This window comes from Lagopus leucura, unplaced genomic scaffold (genome assembly GCF_019238085.1).
Source record: "Lagopus leucura isolate 7727_CA_CO unplaced genomic scaffold, USGS_WTPT01 Super-Scaffold_100076, whole genome shotgun sequence".
Classification (NCBI taxonomy): Eukaryota; Metazoa; Chordata; class Aves; order Galliformes; family Phasianidae; genus Lagopus; species Lagopus leucura.
The window spans coordinates 361,866-386,970 of record NW_024962316.1 but is presented as its reverse complement, the minus strand read 5'-3'; the positions used below and the strand labels follow the sequence as shown (position 1 = coordinate 386,970).

Sequence of the window (25,105 nt, the reverse complement as noted above, 5' to 3'; positions counted from 1 at the left end):
ATGTGTTTATGGCTAGAAGCTCCATCCGTTTCATTCCAGCCCAGACCAATCTGGGTGGTTTCCCAGGAACTGCTTTGGCCACCAGCACGGCGCCCTCCTTTCTGTGTGCAGTGGGCACGTTGCACGTGGGAAGTCCCATTCGTCAACAAAAAGAGAAACCAGCACCATATCAGTACCCAGAGGGAGATGAAGAAGCCACGTGATTGAAGAAGACAAAAAAAAGAAGGGGAACATTGGTTTCAGGGGGTGACAGTAATGTTACGTGACCCTGCCATAGCAAACAGTCACCAGGTGATGTCACAGACCTGCAGGGATGATGGAAGGCGTTGCTTAGCAGCTGCAGACAACAGAACAGGGGCAAGTTGTGTCCTGGGAACCTCCAAACCTAAGGAAAACCAACAGAAACCTCCAGGACAGAAACTGATCTCCATCCTACTGTGGCTCTGAGTCACGGCACAGTGGTAACACCCAGGTGGGATAATTCCTTGGTGACTGTCCCTTGCATTTCTTCTTTGGCACCAGCCTGGAAATCTGCGTTCAGATCTGCTCGGCTACATTCAGCATGAGTCTTTGTCTCCAACTTCTTTGCCTTGTGGTCGCCACCTTCATCTACAAGGTTGCCATTACAGAAGCCTTTGGGCTCGTGGCTTACAACGACAGCTCCGAATGCGTCGTGTATAAAGCCCTGCCCGCGTGCTTTGGGCCGCAGCTGCCAGCAGAAGGGCTGGAGGGACATTTGATAAGGGCAGTACCAGCCAACGCCTGCCATACGATGCTGAATCCCCCAGCACCAAGGAAGGTCTCTGAGACATACATTGTGCTCATCCAGGGGTGTGACTGCCCTTATGCTGAGAAGGTCCTTCGTGCCCAGCAGGCCGGGTACCAGGCTGCAGTTGTGTACAACGTGGATTCAGAGGAGCTGATGGCCATGATGTCTGATGACAGAGAAATCCAGCAGCAGATTGAAATACCTTCACTCTTCACTGGAGAGTCTGTCTCCCTTCACTTACAAAAGACTTCACAATGTGAGAAAGGGCCGTACGTCAGACTTATACCACCCAAGTACAATCTATGTCTCCACCAAAGCGGTGAGAAAATGCTGCAGAGCGCTCACATCTTGTCGAAGCTCAGAGACCTGCTCTACATCATTGTCGCCACGATCTCAGCTATGGTTGGCATAAGTTGGTGGAGGAATGCTCACAAGATCAGGCTTTACACATACAGGCAGGGTGACCAATACGAGATCTGCGTGATCTGCATGTCTGAGTACAAGGAGGGCGATCTCCTGAAGATCCTGCCCTGTTCCCACACCTACCACCACCTCTGCATTGACACCTGGTTTGACACCCAGAGCAGGAAGAAGACCTGTCCCTTCTGCAAGCAGCAGGTGGACCTCTGCAGGCAAGCAGAGCTCCTGCAGCAGCAGAGGAGTGAGAATGGGGCTGAAGAGATTGAGGAGGAGCAGGGTCATGATGATGACACATTCAGAGATGATTATGAAGATGAGTGTGTAGAAGAGGAGGGAGATAATGAAAGCATAAATGGAATGAGAAGGCTTTGATTCACTGTATGACATCACCACCTGAGCTGTGAGTGGGATAAATTATCATTAAACCAAGCAAAGCTTTTCTTGTGCTTTCCCTAAGCTCTTGCTCCAGGCTTTTATTGGGAAGCAATTAACACTGCAGTTTTGATTCCCCTCCTCTGGTCCCCACAACAAAAAAGGTATGAATTCACAGCTGGAAATATCAGAACCTCCTTAAGCCAGGGCAACAGGGAAGAAGCTGGGATTTAAGTACCTTTGGTATGGGGGCTTGTTAACATCTTCTAGGAAATTTCCTCAACTCCTTCCCAAAATATCTGTGCACAGATACACAACCACACACCGAATCCTGCTTTTTGGTGCTGCCCAAACACCCTGGGTGAGATCTGTCCCTTGTGTTTTGCAGCCAGCAGGAACCATTTCCCGGCCTGACAAACCGCAGTACAGAGAGGAAATGATAATGCGGGATGCTAAAATGTAAAGGTGAAGTGGCTTCCCCTCCCAAAGCCCAGCACCTCCCATCACCCAGCACACACACACACACACACACACACACTGGGTGGCTCAGCACAGCCCTGCAAAGGGTAGCACAGCCTTGAGCTGCAACAGCAGAGAAACCACATGGGAAATACTGAGGGCACTTGGAGCTCCATCTCCTCAGACGGGGTGATGCCAATGGAGGCTGAGGTGTTCACACAGGATGTGCTCTGTGGAGCTGGAGAGGTGGAAAAAGGATGAAATGCTTCTGAGTGCAATTGGCCGCTCTGCTGGCACAGAGGCTGACGTGACAGTACAGGTAACCCAGCCAGGTTGTTCCAAGACATCATCCAAATGTTCCCCGGTGTCTGAAGGGTTGCTGGATTTAAGTAGGAACATGATGCAAAGAGATCATCTCCTCTGGAGATACACCAGGCACAGCAGTACTTTTTGGACGGGCTCTGAGTTTCCAGCTCTGCTCTACGTGGAGGCAGAAAGCAGCAGTCGCTCCTGGGGCACCCTGGGTGGCTCTGAGACCCTCTGCAGTTGGGCACACAGGCTGCACGGGGGGTGCAGAGCTGGGAACGCTCACACAACCACTGTTAGCATTTAATCTCATGTAAGAGAAAGCAATAAACCCCTCAAAGAAATGCCTAAAATTAAGGAAGTGAACAGCTCTGAGATACTGTGACCGAGGCTCCAAACCTTCACAGCTGTGTAAATACCAAACACCCAAATCAAAGCCTCTCCTCCAACTATAAAGCAGCCATGGCAGTGCCCAGGAAGCGGCCTGTTATCAGATCGCTCTATCAGGACCGTGACCAGGACGACCACTGTGGGCAGCAAATAACAGCAGCCTTGAAGTATTTTCCTTTTCAGTGGCCACAGTGAGACTCAAAAGATTTTTAAAAGACCGTTGGGAAAGAATCATGCTGTGGAACCGAGCAGCACAATGTCTGCATGGAAATCATGGTGATTTTGGAAAATAGCCACTGGATTACTTGAGTCCCTTTAAGTTATACGTACTGTGTATGGGCTGGGGAAAATCCATGAATAAAGGTGACTTCCACAGATAAGCTGGAGCTGGATCTACTGCTCCTGCCTGGGGAAACCAGGGCAGCTTCAGGTGGGAGCGGAGAGAAAACCACGCTTTCAGAATTCCTTCTGCAATGGAGAAACTTCAAATCAATTTCTCCTGGAATGAAACATGACAGCGTTTCCAAGGACTTGATGGAAACAAGACTTTCTGCAAGTCTTCCAACTGAGCTGCTTCATTTCATTTGTGGAACAAATGGGGAAAAATGATTTTTAAGTCAGTTCATAAGACAAGTCCCCTCTAGTGCAAGGTGTGCAGCTGCCTGGGAGCCCCACATCACTACCAGTGCTGAACCAGGCCCCAGAGGTGCCTGGAAAAGCAAAAGCAGCTGCGTCCATCCGGGAAGGAGATGCTCCTTCAGAGGGTGATTAGCACAGGAAGTTCATTTAAGTGCTTTGAATTGCCTTCTGGAAGTAGCTCTCCTGTCAGCAGCTCTTAAAGAGATGGAAATTACTTTGCTGGTCTGCACAAATGCCTTCATCCACCGGCAAACACCTGAAGCTGACCCAAATGCTCTCCTGAGCCTATAGACCCTGCTGAGATCAGTGACCCCACGTCCACAAAGGCAAGGAGTAAAAGCAACGGTGTCAGCAGCACTCCCATCTCAGCATGCTCACTGCCCTCCTTCTCCCTCAGCCGAGGTCTGAAGAAGCACGGATGCTACAAGCAGGCAGGGAGCAGGCTGAAGAGCCTCTATGTGCAGCTGTCTGGGGCCACAAAAGAGCCGAACCGGGCTGCTGTGTCCCCCAGCACCCATCCCAGGGTTGAGGAGAGGTGGAATGACAGCCCTGAGCCAGGCGGTTCTGGATGATCTCACAAAGCCACGGTGCCATCCAGCTGCAGTGTGCTGGGCTGCAGAGAATCTCGAGGGGGAATTCTTGGGATGGATTATTCATGAGCAGAGATGAGATGATTGTAGTGCCTTAATATCTATGAATTTTTTTTCCATCTTCAAAGTGGCACATGCTCTAAATGGGTTGAATTTTACTGAAATGGGTCAGTAGAAAAATAGATCCTTCTCACAATGCAATGCTGCATTGCCTTCATTTGAAAAGGAGAGAAAAAAAGGAACAGGATCTGGGTAAGAGAGCAGTGGTTCACTCCATTTAATGTTATCAAAGCCTATCACACTGAAAATCTGAAGTGTGTGCCACAGTAAACGTGACCTCCAGCCCTACAGCCGTCAGATCCAGTGCCCTCCATCAGCATTAATGGCAGTGCTAACACGGTGAGGTTAGCTCATTGCCGGGGTGGGACACGCAGACCTTGGAGCCTCAATGAGGATTATTAACTTCTCCAGGGGAAGCACTATCCCTGTGTTTAAAATAAACTACAACAGAGAGCACCACAGGGAAAAGGAGGAGGAGGGGTCTGGGTCCTGCTGGGGCTGAGCTGACCGTGCAGATGTGGATGGGGCTGTGCATCCCCATAGGCTGTGAGTTAGGAGAGGGAAAACGTGGGGGGATGAGCTTCGAAGATGGCCATGCTGGGAGGCACGCCCTGCAGGAGGCGTTCAGACAAATCCAGTACAGAAAGAGGAGGAGTGAGGGGGAAGGGGAATGCAGCCTCCTGGATCCAGCCAGGAGCAGCTTGGCAGCAGCCAAAGACATCAAGGACCCTCAGGGAGCCTGAGGAGGAGGGGAGCTGATATCTGCTCTGCAGAAGCACCTATGGGAGACCCATGTGAGAGCACCCAAACGCTGTGCTTGAAGGAGCTGCCAGGAGCCCTCCTGCTCTCAGCGAGCTCCTGGCCCCACGAACCGAGCGCTGCTGCACACACTCTGTTAAGCAATAACCAGGTTCCGGCACAGCCACAAAGAATGACTTACTGATCTCATCTGTCAGGGGGGTCTTTGCAGTTTCCCTCACGTTTTATTGCTGGCCTTTTTCGTGCACAAACATGGTTCAGTATATTGCTGGGAGAGTCACCAGACTGTGACCCAGAGGGAAGCAGCTGACGACCCAGCGCTGGGAACTATTGACTTAACCAGCAGAACGTCGATGCTACAGATTACCAGGAGCAATTAGGGGGGCTGACTCCCCCATGTGCAGCCATCCAGTGTAGACATTTTCCTCATGCTGAGAGCCAGCACTAAGCCTTGACAGCATTTAAAGAACTACTTTGAGGGTTTAAGTGAGATTTGAGTGATCCGTAGCTCCTGTGCAGGCCAAAGGTAGGAATTTCAACCTTGAGCACTCAAGTTTAATACCTACTGTAATTAAAAAGAGAGCACCAACTTCCCCACTGCACAACCCAGTTGACATCAATAGTGTTGCAGCGTCAGAGAGCCTCACCTTTGATCTCCATAATCCAGCTGAGTTGGACATGAAGGACAGAACGCGCTTGCCCATGGGCCAGGAGCCTCTGCTACCCAAAGGCAGCAGCATGAAGCCTTCCTTCCCTCCTAGGGCTGTATTTCCCACACCATCGCGTTGCAGAACCCATTTCCTATGAGGTCAGCACAGCTCCATGTGCCACGTTTTCACCACAGGGCCACCTCACAGCCCCACCAGCATACCAGCATCCCGCAGCAGGGCTGGGGCTGGCTCCAGCAGCCGTGCTCCATCCTGCTCTAGGGGCCCAGGAGGTTCCTCTGTTGCCCTTCCCCAAACATCCTGAGCATACAGGGATGTGCTGCTGGCTCTTTGTAGCTCTCAGGACCTAAGACAGACTCAGTCCTTCTTTTTCTCTTTTCATCCAATCTCCAGTTGTCCTCCTCTTGCTTTTCCAAGTGAAGTTTTCCCACCCCCAGGTTCTAAAGCCCACTTCTCCCTTTCACCAACCCCACTGCTTTCCTCTTGTGCTTATCTCATCCCTTCTGCCTCCCTCACACCCCATGGTGTTCCCCTCTCCTGCTAGCAGAAGGTTCCCTACGTGCCGTACCAAGTGAGGTTACCCTGAGGTGCCTCTGCACACAGCAGCCTGGTACAGCTAAGCCAGGAATCCAGCTCTCGGGAGTAATCTGCAGAGTACGGCTGGTTATTAGTCACTACAGTAGAACAATCAACACAGTTTCTGTGATGCAGTAAGATGGATTGAAGCTACTTAAGAATACAAGGAAATGGGATCAGCGCTTGGGAAAAAAAGTAGCTTGACTCACTAAATCCGCTTCTGCTATAACAGCTCTGAGCTCACGCATCACTGTTTGCACACAGCAATGCTGCAGCATGGATGCTTACAGCTGACATTGCTGGGTCTGGATGGGCAGAGGTCAAACCCATGCAGGGAACACTCCTTATCCCGAGGGAAACGCGTGCCAGCCCCGAGCTGCACCAACAAGGAGCAAGATGCAGCTCTGCTGCGTTGCTTCCATTCCTTTCTTGTTCCCAGCAGGGATCATACCTTTGGTCCATGTCTGATTTTGCAGTAGAACAATTCTGCTTTTTTGGTACTTTTTCGCTTTCAAGCGTACTTGGAAAATAGAGATCCAGCATTTCCCATTGCATCTGCACCAAGACCTGAGTAGACTGCAAAGTCTCCGAGGCTTCAAGCTACCTGTGCTCCTGCTTAATCACAAAGATTGATTCCACACCTCCCATAAAGAGATGAGGCGTGATCTCGCACAAGACTCCTTCCCTGACCCAAAAAGCATTATTTCTCCACAAATCTCTTCCTCGCTGTAAATCAGCAGAGACACTACTCCAAAAATTTGAGCAATGATAGATCAGTGGGGTAAGAAGTCCCCACAGTGCCAGATCCCACCAGGCACAGCAGTGCTGGGAAGGAGAGGGCACTGGAGGAGCTGGGGAGCATCCTGCGCAGAGACATCTCCCACGGAAGTGCCAAAAGCAGAATGTTACAGTGATCCTAAAGGGAAGGAAAAAGTTGCCTGTGCTGACTCAGGCAAATGCCTTTTTGTCTCCCAGAAATCAGGGGGTGGGAATGGCTCTGCAGAGAAGGCTGAGAGTCTGAAGGGAGGAACTGAGAAACTGCCAGAGAGGCTGAAGGCCATGAAGCAGCTCCACAGAGGAGAAGCAGCAGCAATAGCTCCTGGAAGGCTCTGCTGCATATCTGCTGCCCATGCCCCATCCACAGGAGAGCACCCACAGGAGAGGCTGTCCTGTCAGTACTGAGCTCACACAGGCAGAAGGAAGAGAGCAGGGACTTGGAGAAGTGTGGGTGGCACAGCCTAGTGTGTGTGAATTGAACTCAGAAATCTGAGTGAAAAAGTGCAAAGCAGAGTGTGCAAGAAACCCTCATTTTCTAGGCAGGGAACCGAAGTGCTTGGAGAAATTGGGCACATCCAGAACTCCTGTTTACCCATTCCACAAAGCATCTCCTTATTACTCCTGCTTATTGACTAAGTGCAAACCACTGTAGCAGTCTAAGGATTGGGATCTCAGCCAAGTTTTTTTCTCCTGACCCTCGTGCTCCTCTGCCACAAGGCGGGAGGAAAGAGGGAGAACACTGACCTGGCCCTGACTGCCCTAATTAACCGGAGTCCTGATTGATTTTGATAAGTAGCTCTGGCCTCATTCATCAGCACAGCATTCACCTAGATAAGCAGGAGAGTGGTGCATCAATGCAGACCACCCTGAGCGCAGAGCTGGTGTAACTGTCACCACAGCAAAGCTTGGATGAGCAGCAGCTTAAATACGGGTAAAACCTCAGCTCTGGTGAGCAGGATGCCAGGACACGGCCTCAGACCCAGCCCTCCATGTCCTGGTAATTCTTCAGCCGGGGAGGTAACAGCAGCAAGCTCTTCGTTCAGCCCTGACTCTGCAGGTCAGGGGTTTACAGCCAAAGCTTCTCGCCGAGCCTCCCCAAGGCCTCCCTGCATGACCCAAAGGGTGATTTAGGGCACTGTCCTGGGAGCACAGATCCGAGCCCAGACTGTCCGGGAGGAGTCCGAAGTTCACACCGTAGTTGGGATTTCCACTGCAGGAATAAGAGCGGCACAAAATAAATTATGTCTAATTAGAGCAGGTGCATGGTGCCCAAGGAACATCACTGTGCAAACATTTATTCAAGGCTTTAAAAAGGCCTTTGTGACAGACAAAGCAAACGGCATCTCCGCAGCCGTGGCCCAGCCCTGGCAGCCTGCAGACCGCAGCCCCACACAGCAATCTGTCAGAGTCCTTGTTGGGGTTTTCCATGCCTCTCTGGGATGGGATCCCATGGCTTTGCAGCCACAAGCCAACCATTTCCTCCTTCCCAAGGCCTCAGTTCACTCCCTTGACTTCACCAGGCAGGTTTTGGCACGAAGGCTGCTCTCTTTTCCTTCTCTCCAGGAGCCACCTGGCAGAACTGTTCCGCCTGGAAATCCATCCTCGGATTGTTTTATCTCTATTAGCCCTCGCGAGCAGATGACAGGGGAGCATGAACGGAGACAGCGTGGGATGAGACATTCACCCAGCTGCTAGTTCAAAGGCGTGTTATCATTTATAACACTCCCAGCTATTCCAGCTCTCCCTGCTTGTTCTCAGTTAAAAGAAAGAAAGAAAAGCAAGCCATTTCTAGCTCTGTATATTTAGTGTTCGAGGAGATGCTGTTTATTTTGGTGCCTTTGCTCTCGGGCTTGCACAGCTCTCCCAGCTCCACAGGGCTTTCCTTTGGCTGCCGAGCTGTTCCGCAGCCCTCAGCGTCCCCTGGCAGGGCCGTGTCCCCACAGCACAGTGCACACAGAGAAGGGAGGGATGGGGACGAGGAGATGCTCTGGGCCCCAGCTCTGCCTCCTCTCGCCATCCCTGCTGTGCTGTCATCGAGCGGTGAGCCATCGCTTCCCCGCACTGGGAAAGAGTTCAAAAACAATATCAAATCAATCTGCTAAAAGGGCTTTTACCTCTATTGGGCTGGCATTCCCACAGGGCCAACCCCCGGCACCTCAATGCAGTAGGCTGCTTCAGGCTTCAGAAAATACCTGCATCCGAGCCTTGACCAGCCCAGGGACCCCCCAGCACCCAGCAGCTGCTGCGCCCGGCCCCTTGCACCACAGCCCTTGGTTCCCAGCACTGGCCCCATCCCAGCTCCAATCCTGTTCTGGGGAGCACAGCAATAGCAGCTGGGGGTTAAGACAAAGCTCCTTGCACTGCAAAACCTCTCTGCAAATAACCCAGGTATATTTCCAGGCCATTGCTGCAATGGCTCAGAGCTGACTTATCCCCAGAGAACGCAAATGGTCTGATCCAAATTCCACTGAAGCCCATGGTGAGGCTCATTACCTCCGTCTGGCATTAGCTCTGGCTCTTTGCTCACGTTAGGTCTGAGCAGGAGCTCCGTCCCCAAGCAGCCCTGGTGTGATTACCCAGGGAAGCATCACCCCTCCATCCCCCCCAGAGCAGGGGAGAAGCCTCCAGCCCTTCCCCTTGCATCCTGGGCCTGGTTGCACCCACTGAGACATTCAAGCTGGGTCCAATAGAGGGCAACAATATCACACAAATTGCTTCATTAAACTAATTGTGAGAGGCCAAGGTGAAGACTGCTGCCCACAGGGCTGGGTGCATTGCCTCCGTGCTTCACCAGGACACACAGCAGCTCAAGGCCTCCCTGGAGACGGTGGCACACACAGGACTGCAAACCCGACACGTTTGAGCTCTGGGTGCTCCCAGCTGCCCCATTCTGTGGTGCAGAACCCAAAGCTGCCAGGGCTCTGGCCTGGCCCTGCACCGAGCCAGCCGCTGCCTGCCCACCTGCAGCGCATTACAGCAATAACGAGCTGCGCTCCATGTAGAACCACTACCTTCTGCCAGGCTGTTTTGCATAAAGACACCTTATGCACTAGCAAACATTTGTTTAATTAACACCCTTGTTTGCCAGAGGTCTGTCCACAACCTTCATTGCTTTGCAGGTGGAGGAGGGAGACATTCCCCACCTCAACCCAGAGCCTCAATCCAAGCAGGGCAGCTCCCAGGAGGTGTCCCTGGTGCCTGCGAAGCCCCAGTAGCACAAGCTGGTGCAGCTGCCTTGCAAGTGAGAAGCACCCAAGGGGACACCTGCGACCAGCACCAATGTGAAATGCAAAGCGAGGTCTGGGCCTCAGCTGTAGAGCTGGGAAAGGGATGTTTTGGGGAAAGCAGAACTCTGCGCTGCCTCTCACCAGCTGCAGGAATCAGCAGTGCAATCGCACAGTGAGATGGATGAGTGCAGTGACTGCTGTGGGAGGTGAAGGCAATATGTCACTCTGCTCCCACAGCGAGCAGAAAGCATGCAGGCAACCCTGGTGACTGAGATTTGGGCTCCTGGTGCAGGAGGGTGGTGTGGAGCATTGGAGGCTGCAGGCAGCTCCTGGGAGCTGGGATCTCACTCCCACACCCACTTGGGAGCCTGTGGAGGATTCCACCTGTAGCAATCGGGGCTTTGCACAGTACCTGGGTTGGCTCATCCCTCCTCACATCTGCTTGTGACGTGGGTGGCCGCTGCATCTGGCCACGTCTGTCAGCGCTGCGTGCTGCATGGCTGCTGTCATCAACAGCAAACAGTGCAAGGAACCGGGTAGGAGCAGCAGAAGAAAAGAAACCGGGATTGCACTGAGGTTGGCAGCATGACCTTGGCCCGAGCACCTGATGGGTTCCTTTCAAGCAGGCTCAGACAGGCAATGTGCATCAGAACACTGTGAGAGCCCACCACCCACACCCCAGGCTCCTACTGAACCCCCAGCCCACCTCCCTCCTGCAGCCCCTCAGCTTTGAGCCATGCTGTGAGGGGCAATGGAGAGGCTCCGTGAGCCTGCATCAAAGCAGAACCACAGCATGGTTGGGTTGTAAGGGACCTCAAGGCCCCACAAGCCCCAACCCCTGCCATGGGCTGTGTGTCCCCACCAGCTCAGGATGTCCAGGGCCCAACCATGATTAAGGTGCCTCCAGGGATGGGGCACCCACAGATCTGCGGTCCAAAGAAGGCCAGACCCCAGCCACGGTGCTGAGATCAGGGACTGAACCACCTCCCACTGTGGGGCACTGGGAGGGAAGGCTCCATCCAGCCCTGAAGCCAACAGCTGAGGCAAGCTGGGAGCTGCAGCATGACCGAAGGAATTCCTCCCACCAGCAGCTGCCGAGCTCTGTTCAAAGCCCTCACGCCGTAGGCTTGGCTGAAAGCCTGGAGGATGAGCTTGCCTCTCACTGGGTCTGTATTTGTTTTCATCTGGATTTATATGAGGAGATCAAAGCAGCTGCACAGGGCTTGCGCAGGATTTACCCAGGGGCATTTGGCTGCACCATTTTGCCCCATCCCCGCCTCACCGAGAGGCTTTGTGCTGCTGCAGCCAGGAGCATCCAATGGAGCTCACTGCAACCTGTGCATGCCCAGAGCTCTGCATCCCTCAGCTCTGGCTCTAAATGTGCCTCCAGACAGCAGCCTCTGGCAGAGTGCACCAAAACAAGCTCTCAGGACTGCCCAGAGTGCACTCAGAGAGGCTTTTGTTGGCTACATGCTGAGGCTGCCCCTTTGGCGTTCACATCTCTGCACAGGGAGGAACAGACTGAAACCAGGGGCAGCTGCAAACCCACCTGATGGGATACAACCACATGCACTTGTTTGTGACACCTTCAGGGAAAAGTCCCCAGCTTTGCTCTTACAAAAGGGAGGGCAGCAGTGCACCTTTGGCTGTGCTGGCACAGAACATCACTGCATGTGCCCCTGCCACGCTGCAGCAAACAGCGGCTTGCAGCCCTTCTCCCAGCCCTCCTGCAAGGGCTGCGGTCACGCCGGGTCCAAGGGAGCAACCTGGCTGGCACTGAAACCATTAGGGCTGAAATTCGGGAGAGGCGTTTTAAAGAACAGATGGTCGTGCTTTAGTATCGCAACACACTGCCAGTTAATTAATGCTAGCTGTAATTAAACTTTACACAAATTAGCTGTCAGCTATGCTAAAGGGAATCATTTCTCTCAAATGCCACCTTGAATCGCTGAGTTGTGAGACTTTTCTACAACGTAATTAAAAGCAGGAGGATGCATGGAAGGGGCAGGCGGAGGGGAGGACACAGCCATGGGATGAAAGGCACCTGCCAGGAGCAGCTGGGATCCCCACCCTCAGCTGGGGACCCTGGGGCTCTGCTGGGCTTTGATCCCCTTTGAGGTTCCTCCCAATGAGTCCAAGTTTAAGGCTGAAGTTTCAGATCGTTTTGGATGACGGAAGGAGAAAATTTGAGCATGACGCTCAAGCAGATGCATTAAGACCTTGGCAGGATGGGGGGAAAGCTGGACGGGGAGCTGCTGGAAAAGTGGAAAACAAGACGTGTTTGCAGGGATTTGGCTGGTTTTGACAAGTCTTCTGCTTAGAAGAGAGCAGTCTGTCAAAACAGCCATGTTGATATTTTCCAACCAGTTGCATTTGATTCAGAGAGATGACTTGGAAATTTTAGTTCATGTTTTGTGTATTTGTTGGTCCCACGGAGCGGCGCTGGGACCAACGCAGAGCAGTTTGAGCAGGAGGAGAAGGGCCCCTGGGCTGAGGGATGGCGATCAGTACAGCTAATTCAGCAGAAGCACTGGCTAAGAGTCAAGCTGGGGTAACAGCAAATGTCTTATCATCAGGTACAGCAACAGTGATTGGCAGAGATCTTCAAACACATCCCTGTTTGCACACAAGATTCAGCCTGGCTCACCTGAGCACGGCGACAGCATCTCCAGAAGAAACTCTGGGGCCTGGATGGGCTACAGACAAAGGGCCCAGGGAAGAAATGATGCTGGAGGGGAGCACAGCCCACTGTGGGCTTTGAACAGCACTGCTGGCTGTGTGGGTGCAAGGTGAGGGTATTCAGAGATGATTAATGCAGGTGGGACACAGGAAGTGAAGACGGTTTTAAGGAAGAGCTCAGTAGTCCCCCGTGGCCTTAATGCCTTTAGTCCTCAAGTTCATTTCCCCACTTTCTGGCCTTGAGAGCCACCTGCAGCCATGTCCAAGTGTTGTGCTTCATGCATCCCGGTCTGGGATCAGGTGAGAGCTCCTGAGCCCTGTGGGGCTGCACATCCCCATGAGCTCCCAGGCAGCCCGAGGCACTCCCAGTGCTCACGCCTCATGCAGTCACGGGTAATTGATATGCCCAGATGTTTTCCACTCCATGATACAGAGGAAAGTAAAAATCTCTGTGGTTCCTGCCAGACTGACATATGGAAAATTCCTTCCTGGTCCCAAATCTGCTGATGAGATCAAGTATTTGCGGGAGGGTTGGCAGTGAGCAGGGCTGGGAAGGAGGCGCAGCCCCCACTGCCGCCCCACAGCTGGCCAGATGTGCTCCGAGCACACGCTTCTCCCTGACTGCAGATGAAGCGCTGAGGCTGAGGCTAAGCTACAGCCCTGGCCTTGCTGCAGCGCTCCGAGGGCTACGGACATCTTGAGGGCAGAGCAGGACAGCCCTCTCCCTGTGGGCAGGAGCGGGGATTTATGGGTTAAGGTCAGCGAGGGCTGCTGCAGCTCTCTCTCTCTGCTCCTCCCAGACTCTCATTCTGAGGCTATTTTTCTCCTCCAGCAGCTGAATTAGAGCCCTGGGTTTGTAGCAATACCAAATCTCATTTTGGAGACTCTGAGCACCAGTAAATCCCTGGTCTCTCGCTCTCTGCTGCCCTGCAGCATGTCCTCCTCCAAGGTTGCCTTTAGCTCCCAGCAAGTATCTTCCCAGTGCTCTGCCTGGTGGCTGGAGAGGCCCCGTTTCCAGCTGGGCTCCCCCACACCAACCTCCCCATCCTCTCCTCGAGCTCCCCAAGCCTGCGCCCTCTGCTCCCCTCCCACCATCAGAGCAACTCCTGTCCCTCAGGCTGCCATGGGAGTAGGGATGGGTTGGTGTGATGGTGTCCTGCTGTGCCCTGTGCAGCCTCAAGAGCACTTCTCAGCTTCAATTTCCCTTCCTTTTTTCCCTTTTTTTCTGAGCTCAATCAAGAATCACATCAACTTCTCTTTTCCCCGATGCTCTGTGCTGGGAGCTCATGATGAGGGAGTTATACACCCGTGACCCCTAAATCCTTTTCTGAGCCGCTGCTGCTGCAAGCTCTGCTCTCCCATCCTGAAGGCAAACAATTCAGCTCCTTTATTCCCACCTAACCTACAGCAGCATCATACAAAGCAACACCAGCACTGCTAGCTTATACCTCACGAGTGCTTTTTATTTCCAAAGCAGCACAAAATATCCATAGTTCAACAGCACCTGGGGTTCCCACTGCACACCAAAGGGATCTGCGTATTTACTGAGTAGGGATGACAAGACTGAGGATGGGTGTTGATGTGAACTTGACCCGAAATGTTTGTCTATTTTCTGTTTCTCAGCCTGGCAGCAGGAAAACCCCAGCCCAAGCAGCAGACCCAACCTTAGCTCTTTCATCAGCCTAAAGGGATACACAGTTTTTAACAGTGACTTCTCTGCCTACAGGCCTTTTCTCCAGCGTGCACAGGAGAGCACCACGCATGCATGCAGGGCTCTGATTTTTCTGCTCCTTCTCCCTGCCGAAGGGCACTGCTGGAGCAGACGGAGGTAGAGATCAGTCCCAGCCTCAGTGCACCGCGCTGCAGGCAGCGTCAGCTGCCTTCCCCCACCTCCCCCTGTGCAATTAAGGAACAACAGGTTTCCCTCCTTGCCACCTTCCTTTTATCTCTGTCTCCTCGTGCTGCTGTTGCGCCATTCCATTCCTACAGCAGCAGGATCCGGGTTCCCTGCTCTAGCAGCCGCTGGGAGCACAGCTTTGCCTGCAGGCTGCAGGGCTGGAAGAGCAGCGGGGTGCAGCAACACCTGGAGCTGTGCATGTGCTCATGCGTGTGCATGGGTGAGAGCATGTGTGCACACGTGCATGTACACGCCTGCGGGTGTGCAGTGCCTGGGTAAAGGTCGGAGTTGGGTTAGCAGCAGAGAGAAGGTGGGCAACGATGGGCTGTGGGCACAGCGGGTGCTGACGGCAGATTGGCGCACGTTTCCCCTTCCGGCTGTGCTGTGTCACCGCCCACATCTCCTGCTGGGGGCTGCTGACAGCGCAGGGAGCTCGGTGTGGGGAGCAGTGCACACAGTCAGGGGTCAGCGCTGGCTGAGCACCACGAGGGACTGCGATGCGGCCCCAGCCTATTTGTAGACATTGCAAATAAAGCTGACAGCACTGACAGAGAACAACCTGAGGACATTGCCTGCAGGGAGATCCCACCACAGCTGCAGGCTCTGAAGTTGTTCAATAAATTCCTGGAGGTAAGGCCAGGAGGGAGCGTTCAATCACGCTGGCTGACCTTTCCCATCGCTTTCCCAGTGCGCACGCACTTCCCTCTCCATGCATTCACTCCAACTGCTGTGCAGCCCAGCAGCGGGCAGGATGAGGACTGGTAAATGGAGCAACACAGAGCAGGTAGCAGCCTGCCCACCCACAGCTCTAGGGTGCAGGAAACATCTCCTTAAACAGGGCTGCAATTGCAGGAGTCCCCACTCTGCACTAGTTGCTCTTGCTTTATGTTGGTGCTTGGAGGGCTGCGGATGACAAGGACACCATTACTGTTATGTTCTCCTGAGCGCGTTGCCCGCATGCTGGCTCAGGTGTCGGCCGGTTGGAATAAATTACAGACAGCAAAAGGAAACATTGCGTTTCATTGCAGCTCTGCTTTTCATTTGCATGGGGAGTTTCTGTGGTTAGAAGTCAAACTGCACAGCCGCCACTGCTAATTGCACTTTTCAGTATCAAAGGCTTTAGCCAAAGGGATAAATATATAAAATTGTCGGGAAGGAAACATTTTCTTCTTGAATTCCAAGTAAAATCTGAACTAATCCTGGCTCGTTTGATAATAAAGGCAGTAGGAACATATATCTGATCTCTGTGTCTAGACGGCTTGAAAAAGAACAAGATTTGTCTATCAGGCCAGGAGGGCTTTTCTAAGTGACTGAAACTACACGAGGAAGACCATGCCCCGTTTCCTGCCATAACTGCCCCGCTTTGGCTCAGCCTCCTGCCCACATACCCATCCATGGCCACATCCCTCCCCCCTCCCCTCCGCTTGCACTGAGATGCAGCAGCCCTGGTTTGAGATCCCACAACCTCCCAGCTGCCCACATCCCATTTTCCCCTCTTTTTCTTCCTTCTGAAGCCAAATCGCAGCCATCCCTCACTTCCTGGGCCCTGGGACAGGGAGATGGAGGGCAGAGTCATGCCTTGTTAACCCCCACTTTCCTGCGCTGCAGGTGATTTATGGTGAGCAGTGAGGCACGAGGACAGCAGGGCGAGGGATGAGGAGCATCAGCGCTCCAGCCGGCCCAGGGCTGCTTCAAACGGCCCTGTGAAGGAGGGCAGCACTTACTGGGTGAAAAAGCAGAGGACGTTGGGTTGTATTTATTTTATGTCTTGGTTCTTAAAGAGGAAAAATATCTCCATTCCAGCTCGGGCTGCTCGGAAGCACAGCAGCGCTCAGCGCTCAGAAGCAGTGCTGTGTGAGAGGGCAGAGCGCAGGGATGCGCCCGGGGTCGGTGTGTGACTTCAGCTGGGTTTTGTCATCACAGAGCCACCAAGGTTGGAAAAGAGCACGCAGATCACTGATCAGCAGCCCCCCCCCAGCCGTGCACTCTGACCGCGTCCCAAAGTATCACAGCGTCACTCGGAAGGATTCCGTTTTGTTCTGAGAATCCATTCAGTTCAATGGTTTGTTTTTAAAGAGAAAAAGATGAAAATTCGGTGATTAATAAATAAATAACAAGAATAAAAAGCCTACTGGAAAACTCTGCAGCATTTTGCAAAATGACTGTGAAATTTATGGAACGACAGCTAAATTGAATGAGATTAGGAAGAAAAGGGCCCTTCTATTTATGTGAAGAGTTTTCAGAGTTATCGTAATTAATTATAACAAACATTTCGTAATGCACATTAAATGGCAGGCTGGAGGCTCGGGCAGCCTCCCAGCACTGGGCTGATCGCACAGCAGGGTGAGGGGAGCAAAACGTGGCCCTGAGCACCAAAACGACCCCAAAACAGCCCCAAAATGATCCAATACAACTACGCCATGATTCTGAGTGAAGGAAGCCATTGGGCTTGGACAGGGCTGAGGAGGTAACAGCAGGCCCAGCTCTGCCCCTCTCTGCAGGTCTGATTCACGTCCCAGGGGGGGATGGACGTTAACAACTCCATCGCTGCTCTCTAAGGTTAATTATAAGGTTAATTAGATGCTGGCAGTTGCAGATCTGGTCCCACCTGGGGCTCCTGACATGTGGAAACGCCTCCCACTTTCTCCAAGGAAGGATTTCACCTGGTTAGAAATGTGCTGGCTGGGTGTGGAGCTGGGGAAGAACACAGGGCTGAGTGACCCCAACCCCAGCACCCCGTCGCACCGTCGCTCCATCACCCGTTACCCCACCACCTCATCACATCGTCACCCCGTCACCCACCACCCATCGCCTGCCATCCCATCACCCACCATCTCCTCACTCCCAGCCCCACTGCAGCCCCACTCCGTGGCTGCACTCCAGGCAGTCCCTCATCCCACTGCTGATGTGCAGCTGCCTGCAGGCGTTGCTCTGATGCACCAGAGGTAAATCATGGTGAGCTTCTGTGCTTTCAGCAAAAAAAAAAAGATAGGAAAGAAGGTGGAATTAAAAAAATAAACCTCCCGCCACCCCCAGTAAGGAAATAAACTGGTGCAGGGCTGTGCCTGAGCCCTGGTGCTTCTCCCGTGGGACGGTGCTGGAGTGAGTCCCAGCTGTGCAGATCTGAGGGTTTGGGTTCAAAGCTTGATTTCGGTGCAGGGTTTGGTTGTAAGCAAATCTATGAGTTCAGCTGCCAGCGGTGCCCAGCTGGGCCCACGGGTCTGCAGAAAATAGAAAAGGCACAAAAGCACAGAATGAAAGGCCTCCCCACACCTGGGGGAATATCAGTAACTAAGGGAAAAAAATAAAGAAAGAAATGGACAAAAAGTCAAATTATGTCACTGCGACTCCACTAAAATTTTTTTCTTAATCCGCTGCCACGATGGAGCCAGATGGGTAAAATTAAACCTCCCAGGGAACAGCCACACGTGCTTCTCTTCATTTGCACCCAATATATCAACTCGGTCTTCTTGCATGGATTGCAAAACACAAACCTTCGTGCTTCTGGAGCCCAGAAATAAAGAAATAGTGGCGTGGAATTAATATAAATATTGAGGGAAATGTGTTCCTTGTCATTTAAGGAAGAAATCTTTATACAACAGAGAAGCTGACAGGTCCAGTGCAGGGCTGCGGATTCCCAGCAGAAAAGAAATCATTACACAGGACTCAGGAATCACGAGACTGATGCAAAATCATTAGATTTTTAAAATGGAGATTAAATGGCACCCGCTGGTACCTGGCCTGGGCTCCCACACTGCATGTCGGCAGCGATGGGTCCACGTCCAGTGGTGGACATCCACATGGAGGACTGAGTGGGAAAATCCAAGGCTTGTGCTGCTGTGTTCTGCACTGTCACTGCCGATGTATTTTATGTGCATATATAAATGTATTCTACATGCACATGTACACAGGATCTCTCTCCTAGGCCTTCCCATGCGCACTGAACCATCCCCGCACAGTCCGTGGAGGTCACCAGGCCCATCCCTGCCTGCCCCCCCAGGCAACAAACCATTACGGGAACAGCCTTGGCCCCACCAGCTCAGACTTTTTATGTATAATTGATTCCTACCATAAATCAAACATTTCTCCCCACAAAACTCCAGCCGTGCTTCGAACGCTGCCATTAGTGGTGCTTTGGACACCCTGCCCCTGGGGCTGGGCTTGTACTCAAACCCCCTCCCAGCTGCAGCCCCCAGTGGGGTGAGGTGGGGGTGGAGCGGTCTGTGTGCTGGGGGGGCTCACAGACCCCCAGCTTTAGCACTCACACATGGACGCCCACAGGGACACAGATCCCCATGGGGACACATCTCCTGTCCCAGGGACTGCTTGAAGGGGCATCCTGCCAGGTCTAAAGTGACCCCCATTAGAGGCTCCTGTAGGAAAATTTCAGCCTGGGGCTCTAAAAGCATGTTAGGGATGGGAAGAAAAACGCAAATGAATTTAATAAGAGCTTAATTGGATTCTCCACAGCGGAGAAAGCTGCTGCTTCCCAGCACATGGCCCCAGAGCAGCTCCCCCCAGTCACAGCAGTGGGATGGGGCTGTCCCTGGGTGACCGCAGAGCGGTTTGGCCTCACATCCCCAAATCCACGTTGGGGGTTACGCTGGGGAGGTGATCTGTGAGCGCCCAGCCCCGGGAAATGCAATGGTGGGGGCAGCGATGGGGGGAAAGGAGAGCACAGAACAACCGAGATGATGGGGATCAAACCCTGAGCCAAAGCTGTGCCCCAGGCAAGGAGAAGGCGGGTTGTGAGCAGACCCCTCCACAGCTCCTCCCGCTCCCCGCAGCCCCTCGCACCCTGCAGCCCTGCACGTGGCTGTGCCCCACTCCCACAGGGGCGGCTTTGCAGCCCCAGTTGACCCTTCCCAGCTACAAATAAAGAATCTATGGAGCAAAGCTGCATTAAATCAATGAGCCAACGTGCCTGCTGCTAAGATAAGCAAGGCAACCGGGGCCTCTCGCTCTGTCATTAGTGCGGGAGGATTCTCAGAGCCAGAGAACCCAGGGAGACTCATTAGGAGCTGCAGCACTTCTGGCTGGATTTACTCACCTCCCGCAGCCCCCTGTCTCACCGTGGGGAGCCCTGCCCTGCTCTGATCTGCTATGCAGCTGCAGAGCTCATACAGCTTTCAAAAATAACACACTATTAAAATAGTTTCAATCAGAATTCCTCAAGCCAAGGCTCAACAGACAGAGATCCCACTGCCTTGGGCAGAAAGGAGTGCGTGGGGATCACGCGGTGATGGAACTGATTTCAAAAAGCGTGGCAGCATCTCTGCTCTGCAGGACGAACCCGGAGCTTCCCGTGGGGTTTGGGCCCAGGAGGAGCAAACCAGCCTGTAGGAATGCACTGAGATGAAGAGGGGAGATCTGACGGCAGCTCCTGCCTCTGCTAAAGGTTTTCTCTATGATCTTGGGTTGCTCACGTCATTTCTGCGTGCTCCACATTTCCAGCTATCAAGTGTGTTCTCTGTTCTCTTCCCTTCTGCCCTGGCTGAGCCAACGCTGCAACCACAGCACTTCCATCGGCATCAAAGCTCGAACAGATGTCTGCAGCTGAGAGGAACGGGCAAACAGCGACTGGATGCAGCGAGGAACAGCCGACAAAAGACATTCAGGGTTGTTGGAATGACCTCAAAAATGCTCTTTTTTTTCCCTCCCCAGTTCATAAGTTGCTCTGAATTGATCTTTTTCTCCACTCCTTGCAGTGTGGGAGGTTGTGATGGCTCTGCCCATTCCCACCCCAAGAAGAGGAGGAGGCTTCAATGCTGTCCCCACCTTGTCAGGTGGAGAAAAGAGCTGAGACCTCCAGCACAAACCTCTGGGTGTCCATGGCCCAGTTCTGCCAGTTCAGCAGCCCCAAGCCCAGTGCTGATCTATTCACTTCACATCACTTCCAGGAGGTCCCCAGCAGAGCAGCCTGGAAATGTGCAGCCGTGCCCCCAGGTTTAATTAAAATAAACTGTCCTTCACCAAACGGAGCCTTGTTGTCTTGCAGGTCTGTCTCAATAATTATAACATGAATTGCATTTCTATTGTGCCTTTCATCGTCGGATCTCAAAGTGTTTTACAAGTGTTAATTAATTTAGTTTTCAAATAGCCTTTCCCTCTGATGTCGTATAAAAATTCAATAAAGAGGTGGATGGAGTGGAGGGAAAGCCTGGAAAGTTGAGGTGTCAAAGAGAGAGGGGGCCCAAAAGAGGAGGAAGGCGATGAAATGTGGGCGCTGCACCCAATGGCTGCAGGGAAGCCCCGGCTGCGGTCGGCACGTGGCGCATTGAGGGCATGAAGGCACACTTAGGGAAACCTCCAAATTGTGGCTTTTTCTCTTTTTTTTTTTTTTTTCTGGCTTTAAAGAATAACAGCGAGTGTCTCAAGCTGTGGTAATGTATTCAGGCAACACAACTGAGTCAGAGCTAATTGAATTTAAAAGCAGGTATTACATCTGTGCCTTCGCAGTGAGTACATCCTGAAAATCACTCCAGTGATGAAGTGTTTTACCCAACTACTACTTAATCTTTTTACACAGAAAGCAGAATTAACCCCGCTGCGCAGCCTTCATTAAGGGAACCAAATGAAGCTACCTGGTGAGGCTCACGTTTGCTGCAAGTGGTAAAACTTCAGCTGAAGTTTCTCAAACCCAGAGGGACTCCTCTGTTTGTGTTCAGATCCGCACGGCGCCGGAAAGCAGGTCAGCTATCTGGGTCCTGTTCAGCTCTCCTCAAATCCAGGAGGCAATCGGGCCCCCAGCGCTGCGCATCGCCTTGGTGAGCACAGAAATGGGTCACATCCACTCCGCACTCCTCTGCTCCCCTCTCCAACCCCTCCTTCCATCTCTCCCTTCTTCTGGAGAAAGAGAGAGAGGAGAAAACAGACGAAGGGAAGCGGCGCCCAAAGGGAGCCGGGCTGCGGCGCAGGGCTGAGCCTCACCTGCTGCCCCAGAGCAGGAGGGAACTGCTCAGCACGGAGCCAATGTCTGCTGCTCCTTCTCCTTTGTAAATGAATAGACCAGGATTTATTTCCTGTGATATTACTTTGCAGACCTGGTGTATTACTTCATATATATATGTGTGTAAACAGAAGTAATAACATACATTTTCATACATCACCCTGGATACTTCAAATATAAGCACATGTAAATATATAAGTAATAGCATATATTTGCACCATATATTTCCACGTATCACTGTAGGTACTCTGTCTCACTTCATCAGTGTGGATAACACGATATTTACACGCAGTGCATCCCAGTATATCAGTGAGGCCCAAAGCGAGCGGCTGGGCAGCAGAGCGCAGTGTGGGATCCCAGAGCCTTCAGTTGGGAAGAGGGAGGGGGAAACCTCTGCCGCTGCACCCACCGCCATCAGGGGAGGCAGCACGGAGCTGTGGGACGCCCTCAGCACCACGTGGGTTTGGAGTGCAGGCAATTGATTCACATTGCCAGAAATCGGCACAGGAGGTGGGGGTTGGGGGGGCGGCGGGGCGGCGGGGGCAAAAAGAAATACCCGGTGATACACTGTGATTATTGATGGTTCCTAATTCAAAGGGAAGGGGAACAGCATAAGTCCCAGTTATGGGCTCTTCAGACCCTCATCTCTCTCTGGTTGTGAACCAGGAAATCTTCCAGGGAAATCAGGACAGATTCAGACCCATTTGTTTCGGGCACTGGAGGGGAGCAGTTTCCTCCCCCCCTGCTTGGCTCTTTTTGGTATTTTTGGTATTTTCCAACGAGGAATGTGGAATAGCAGAGCCCTCCTTCCCAGAGCCACGAGTACGTTGGGCTGGGAGGGACCTCGGAGTCCATCCATCCTGAATGCTGCAGGCAGAACGGGCAGCTGCCGAATGAGGCACAGCACTGGGCTGCAGCTGAAGAGGGGAAGCGGGGCCAAACAAAACGGCTGAACCCCCAGAGGTCAGCCAAGGCCGGGTGAGGGGCTCATGGCCCCCAAAGGGCTGCGACACCATGCTGCTGCACCCCAGGGCTCTGTTAGCACACAGCACGTGGAATGCAGCCATAAATATTCACGTCAGCTGGCTCCAACCGCATCCTTTAAGTGAATATGGAGATATATATAGACTCGTATTTAGTGAGAGAGGAGTGCAGCTCAGCACTGCTGCACGTGAGCCCTTCCCAGGGTGAGCCCTGCGAGCCCCTCAGCTGCTGCCTCATCAGCACTGCAGCTCCTGCACTGGGCTGCTGCAGCCTTTGGTTGCCATCTCTGCACCCACAGCCGGGCTGCTCCCCAGGCAGCACCAAAGGGCTTTTGGATCAGAGAATATCCCGAGTTGGGATCATCGAGGCCAACCCCACACAGGAGCAGCCAAAAATCAGGCCATGGAATGACTGGATGTCATGCGGGTTTCCCCCACGCAGCCCCATTTCTCCGTCACAGCGCTGCTGCAATGCCTGCAAGGAAGGGAACGACCAGCGTCTGCCTGAGGGAAAACCCTGCTCCCCAAAAGCTCCCATGGAAAAAAAAAAAAAGAAGAAGTAAATAAATGTCACAGAGCCTTTCAAAAACGCTCTAATTGCCTTTGTGGTCTAATTGCTCCTGTTTTACAGCCTCGTTTCTTGTCATAAAATTAGTCCCACTTTTTATGCCTCTTCCTTTGCCACTGGTCTGTGATTATTAGTTGTTAATTACTGCGCTGCGTTGATGCCTCCGCAGATCTGGGGAAGGGCTGAGCCGTGTGGGCACGGTCCTCTCCCCTTTTGGGGCTTCCTGGGGAAAGAAGAGATGGAGATCCAAAATGCAACCATTGGGAGCGTCGTGAGAGCTGTGTGGAAAACAAAATCACCCGGAAAAGATAAAAGCTGCATCATCTGTAACCCTTTTAATAACCATCTTATTTCAAACAGTGCTGACTTCTCCTCACTGTCTCTCCAAAACAGCATCTCTATTTGTTTTTCTTCTTGATATACAGCTGCAATAGGAAGCCATGCGTGAAGTTTATCAAGCCTGGGTAATTTTGTATCAGTTCTGCGTGCTATTGATTCCGTCTGTACTGTTATCTGGTTCTGCCTGAACCTGAAAAGTCATTTAAAAACAACAAAAAAAACACATATAATTCTTCAAAAATGCAACTATTATGGGATGTAGAACGTTGCCATTTTGGATGCATTAACAACATGTTGAAAATGAATGTGTCGGAGATACAAATCTCATTAAGGAGACTTTGATGATACCACAATGAGGAGCAGCGAGAGCTGAGCCCCAGCACAGAGCCGGATCTGAACTCCACTCTGTAAGTTTCTGTCTCAGGGGTGGAAGGAAAATTGGATTTGCTTTGGCTTTCATTCAGCCCCGCTTCATCCTGAGCCACTGTCCAACCTCTCCCACGTCCTTGGAGTTCCTCCCAGTTTGTGGCATAAGAGTGAGATCAGCCGCGCTCTGCCCACCAGCGCTCAGTGCTGGCGCGGCTCCACCTTGGGCTCACGATGTCACAAATGCAGATCCTCGATGCAGAAAAGCAAACCCTGGAGCTGCAGAGGGTTTGCAAAGATCCGCACCCAAACCAGGGCTCCCCATGCACTGCTCCATGAGATGGGGGCACCCGAGGCTGCGTCCCACCCCGAGTCCCTGCGCAGCCCTCATGCAGCACGGTGCTTTGCCGTGCATGGCTCATCGCCTCGTGCGCTGGGCTCCGCAGGTCAGACGTGGTGACACGGGCTCTGCGCAGAGCCAAACCCAGCCCTTCTGGGTGGGTCAGCCCCGTCCACACGCGTCCCGTCGGCTCTCTCAGCTGAACGGCACAAACCACCCCAGTAACATTTTAAACCCACCGATTAACAAGTCAAAATGCATTCCTCTAATTGAGCCTCTTATCCCAGCACAGTCCTTGTCACTCACAGGCAATGGCACACCCCGCCTGGCTGCAGGCACGGTCCTCACCAAGGCTGCCCACCATAACCACAAATGCCCTTTTCCTCCCAGTTTCCCGTGGTTTCAGGTGGTTTTGGTGTCGGTCAGAGCACAGCAATGCAGGGGCATTGGCCAAACCAGAGCCACAGCGCAAGGAGACTTTGTCCTGGCAGGGCTGACAAAAAGAAGTACAGCTGAAGGCTGCAAGATGAGTTGCGGGAATGAGAGTGCTTTGTGGGACATAATCCAGCTCCTGCTGAACAGAATCCATCATCCCCTCACTGCGCTCCTCTGCGCCAAGAGAGAGCGAAGGCAGCCAAAAGCTTCAGAGACCTCCAAGGCTGTGCCCTACCAGCATGGGGAAGCCTGGGGAAAGCACCACAGAATCCCACCCCGGTTGGGTTGGAAGGGACGTAAGGATCACCCAGTTCCAGCCCCTGCTGTGAGCCGGCTGCCCCCCGCTCAGCCTGCCCAGGTCCCATCCGTGGCCGTGGGCACCCACAGCTGTGGGCAGTGCGGGGACCTCAGCGCCCCCTGGGTGAAGGATCCGACCCAAATCTCCCTTCTTTATCTCCATTTTCTCTTCAAGGGGAGGAGATGGGCAGAGGGGAGGAAGCGCCCACCTCCATGGCATCGCTCCGCTGCCAGCACGGA

The 25,105-nt window shown here is 52.8% G+C and overlaps 1 protein-coding gene across 1 annotated transcript; it reads left to right on the top strand.

The window, feature by feature from the left end:
- Positions 1 to 562: 562 nt before the first annotated feature.
- Positions 563 to 1,561, top strand: LOC122188749 (E3 ubiquitin-protein ligase RNF13-like). Its single transcript, XM_042887318.1, has one exon. It carries the CDS (start codon positions 563 to 565, stop codon positions 1,559 to 1,561), a length of 999 nt encoding a protein of 332 aa, XP_042743252.1.
- The last annotated feature ends 23,544 nt before the right edge of the window (positions 1,562 to 25,105 follow it).

Bases quoted from the DNA above. Each gene is read 5' to 3' on its own strand.
- LOC122188749 (XM_042887318.1), top strand. From the start codon at position 563: ATGAGTCTTTGTCTCCAACTTCTTTGCCTTGTGGTCGCCACCTTCATC.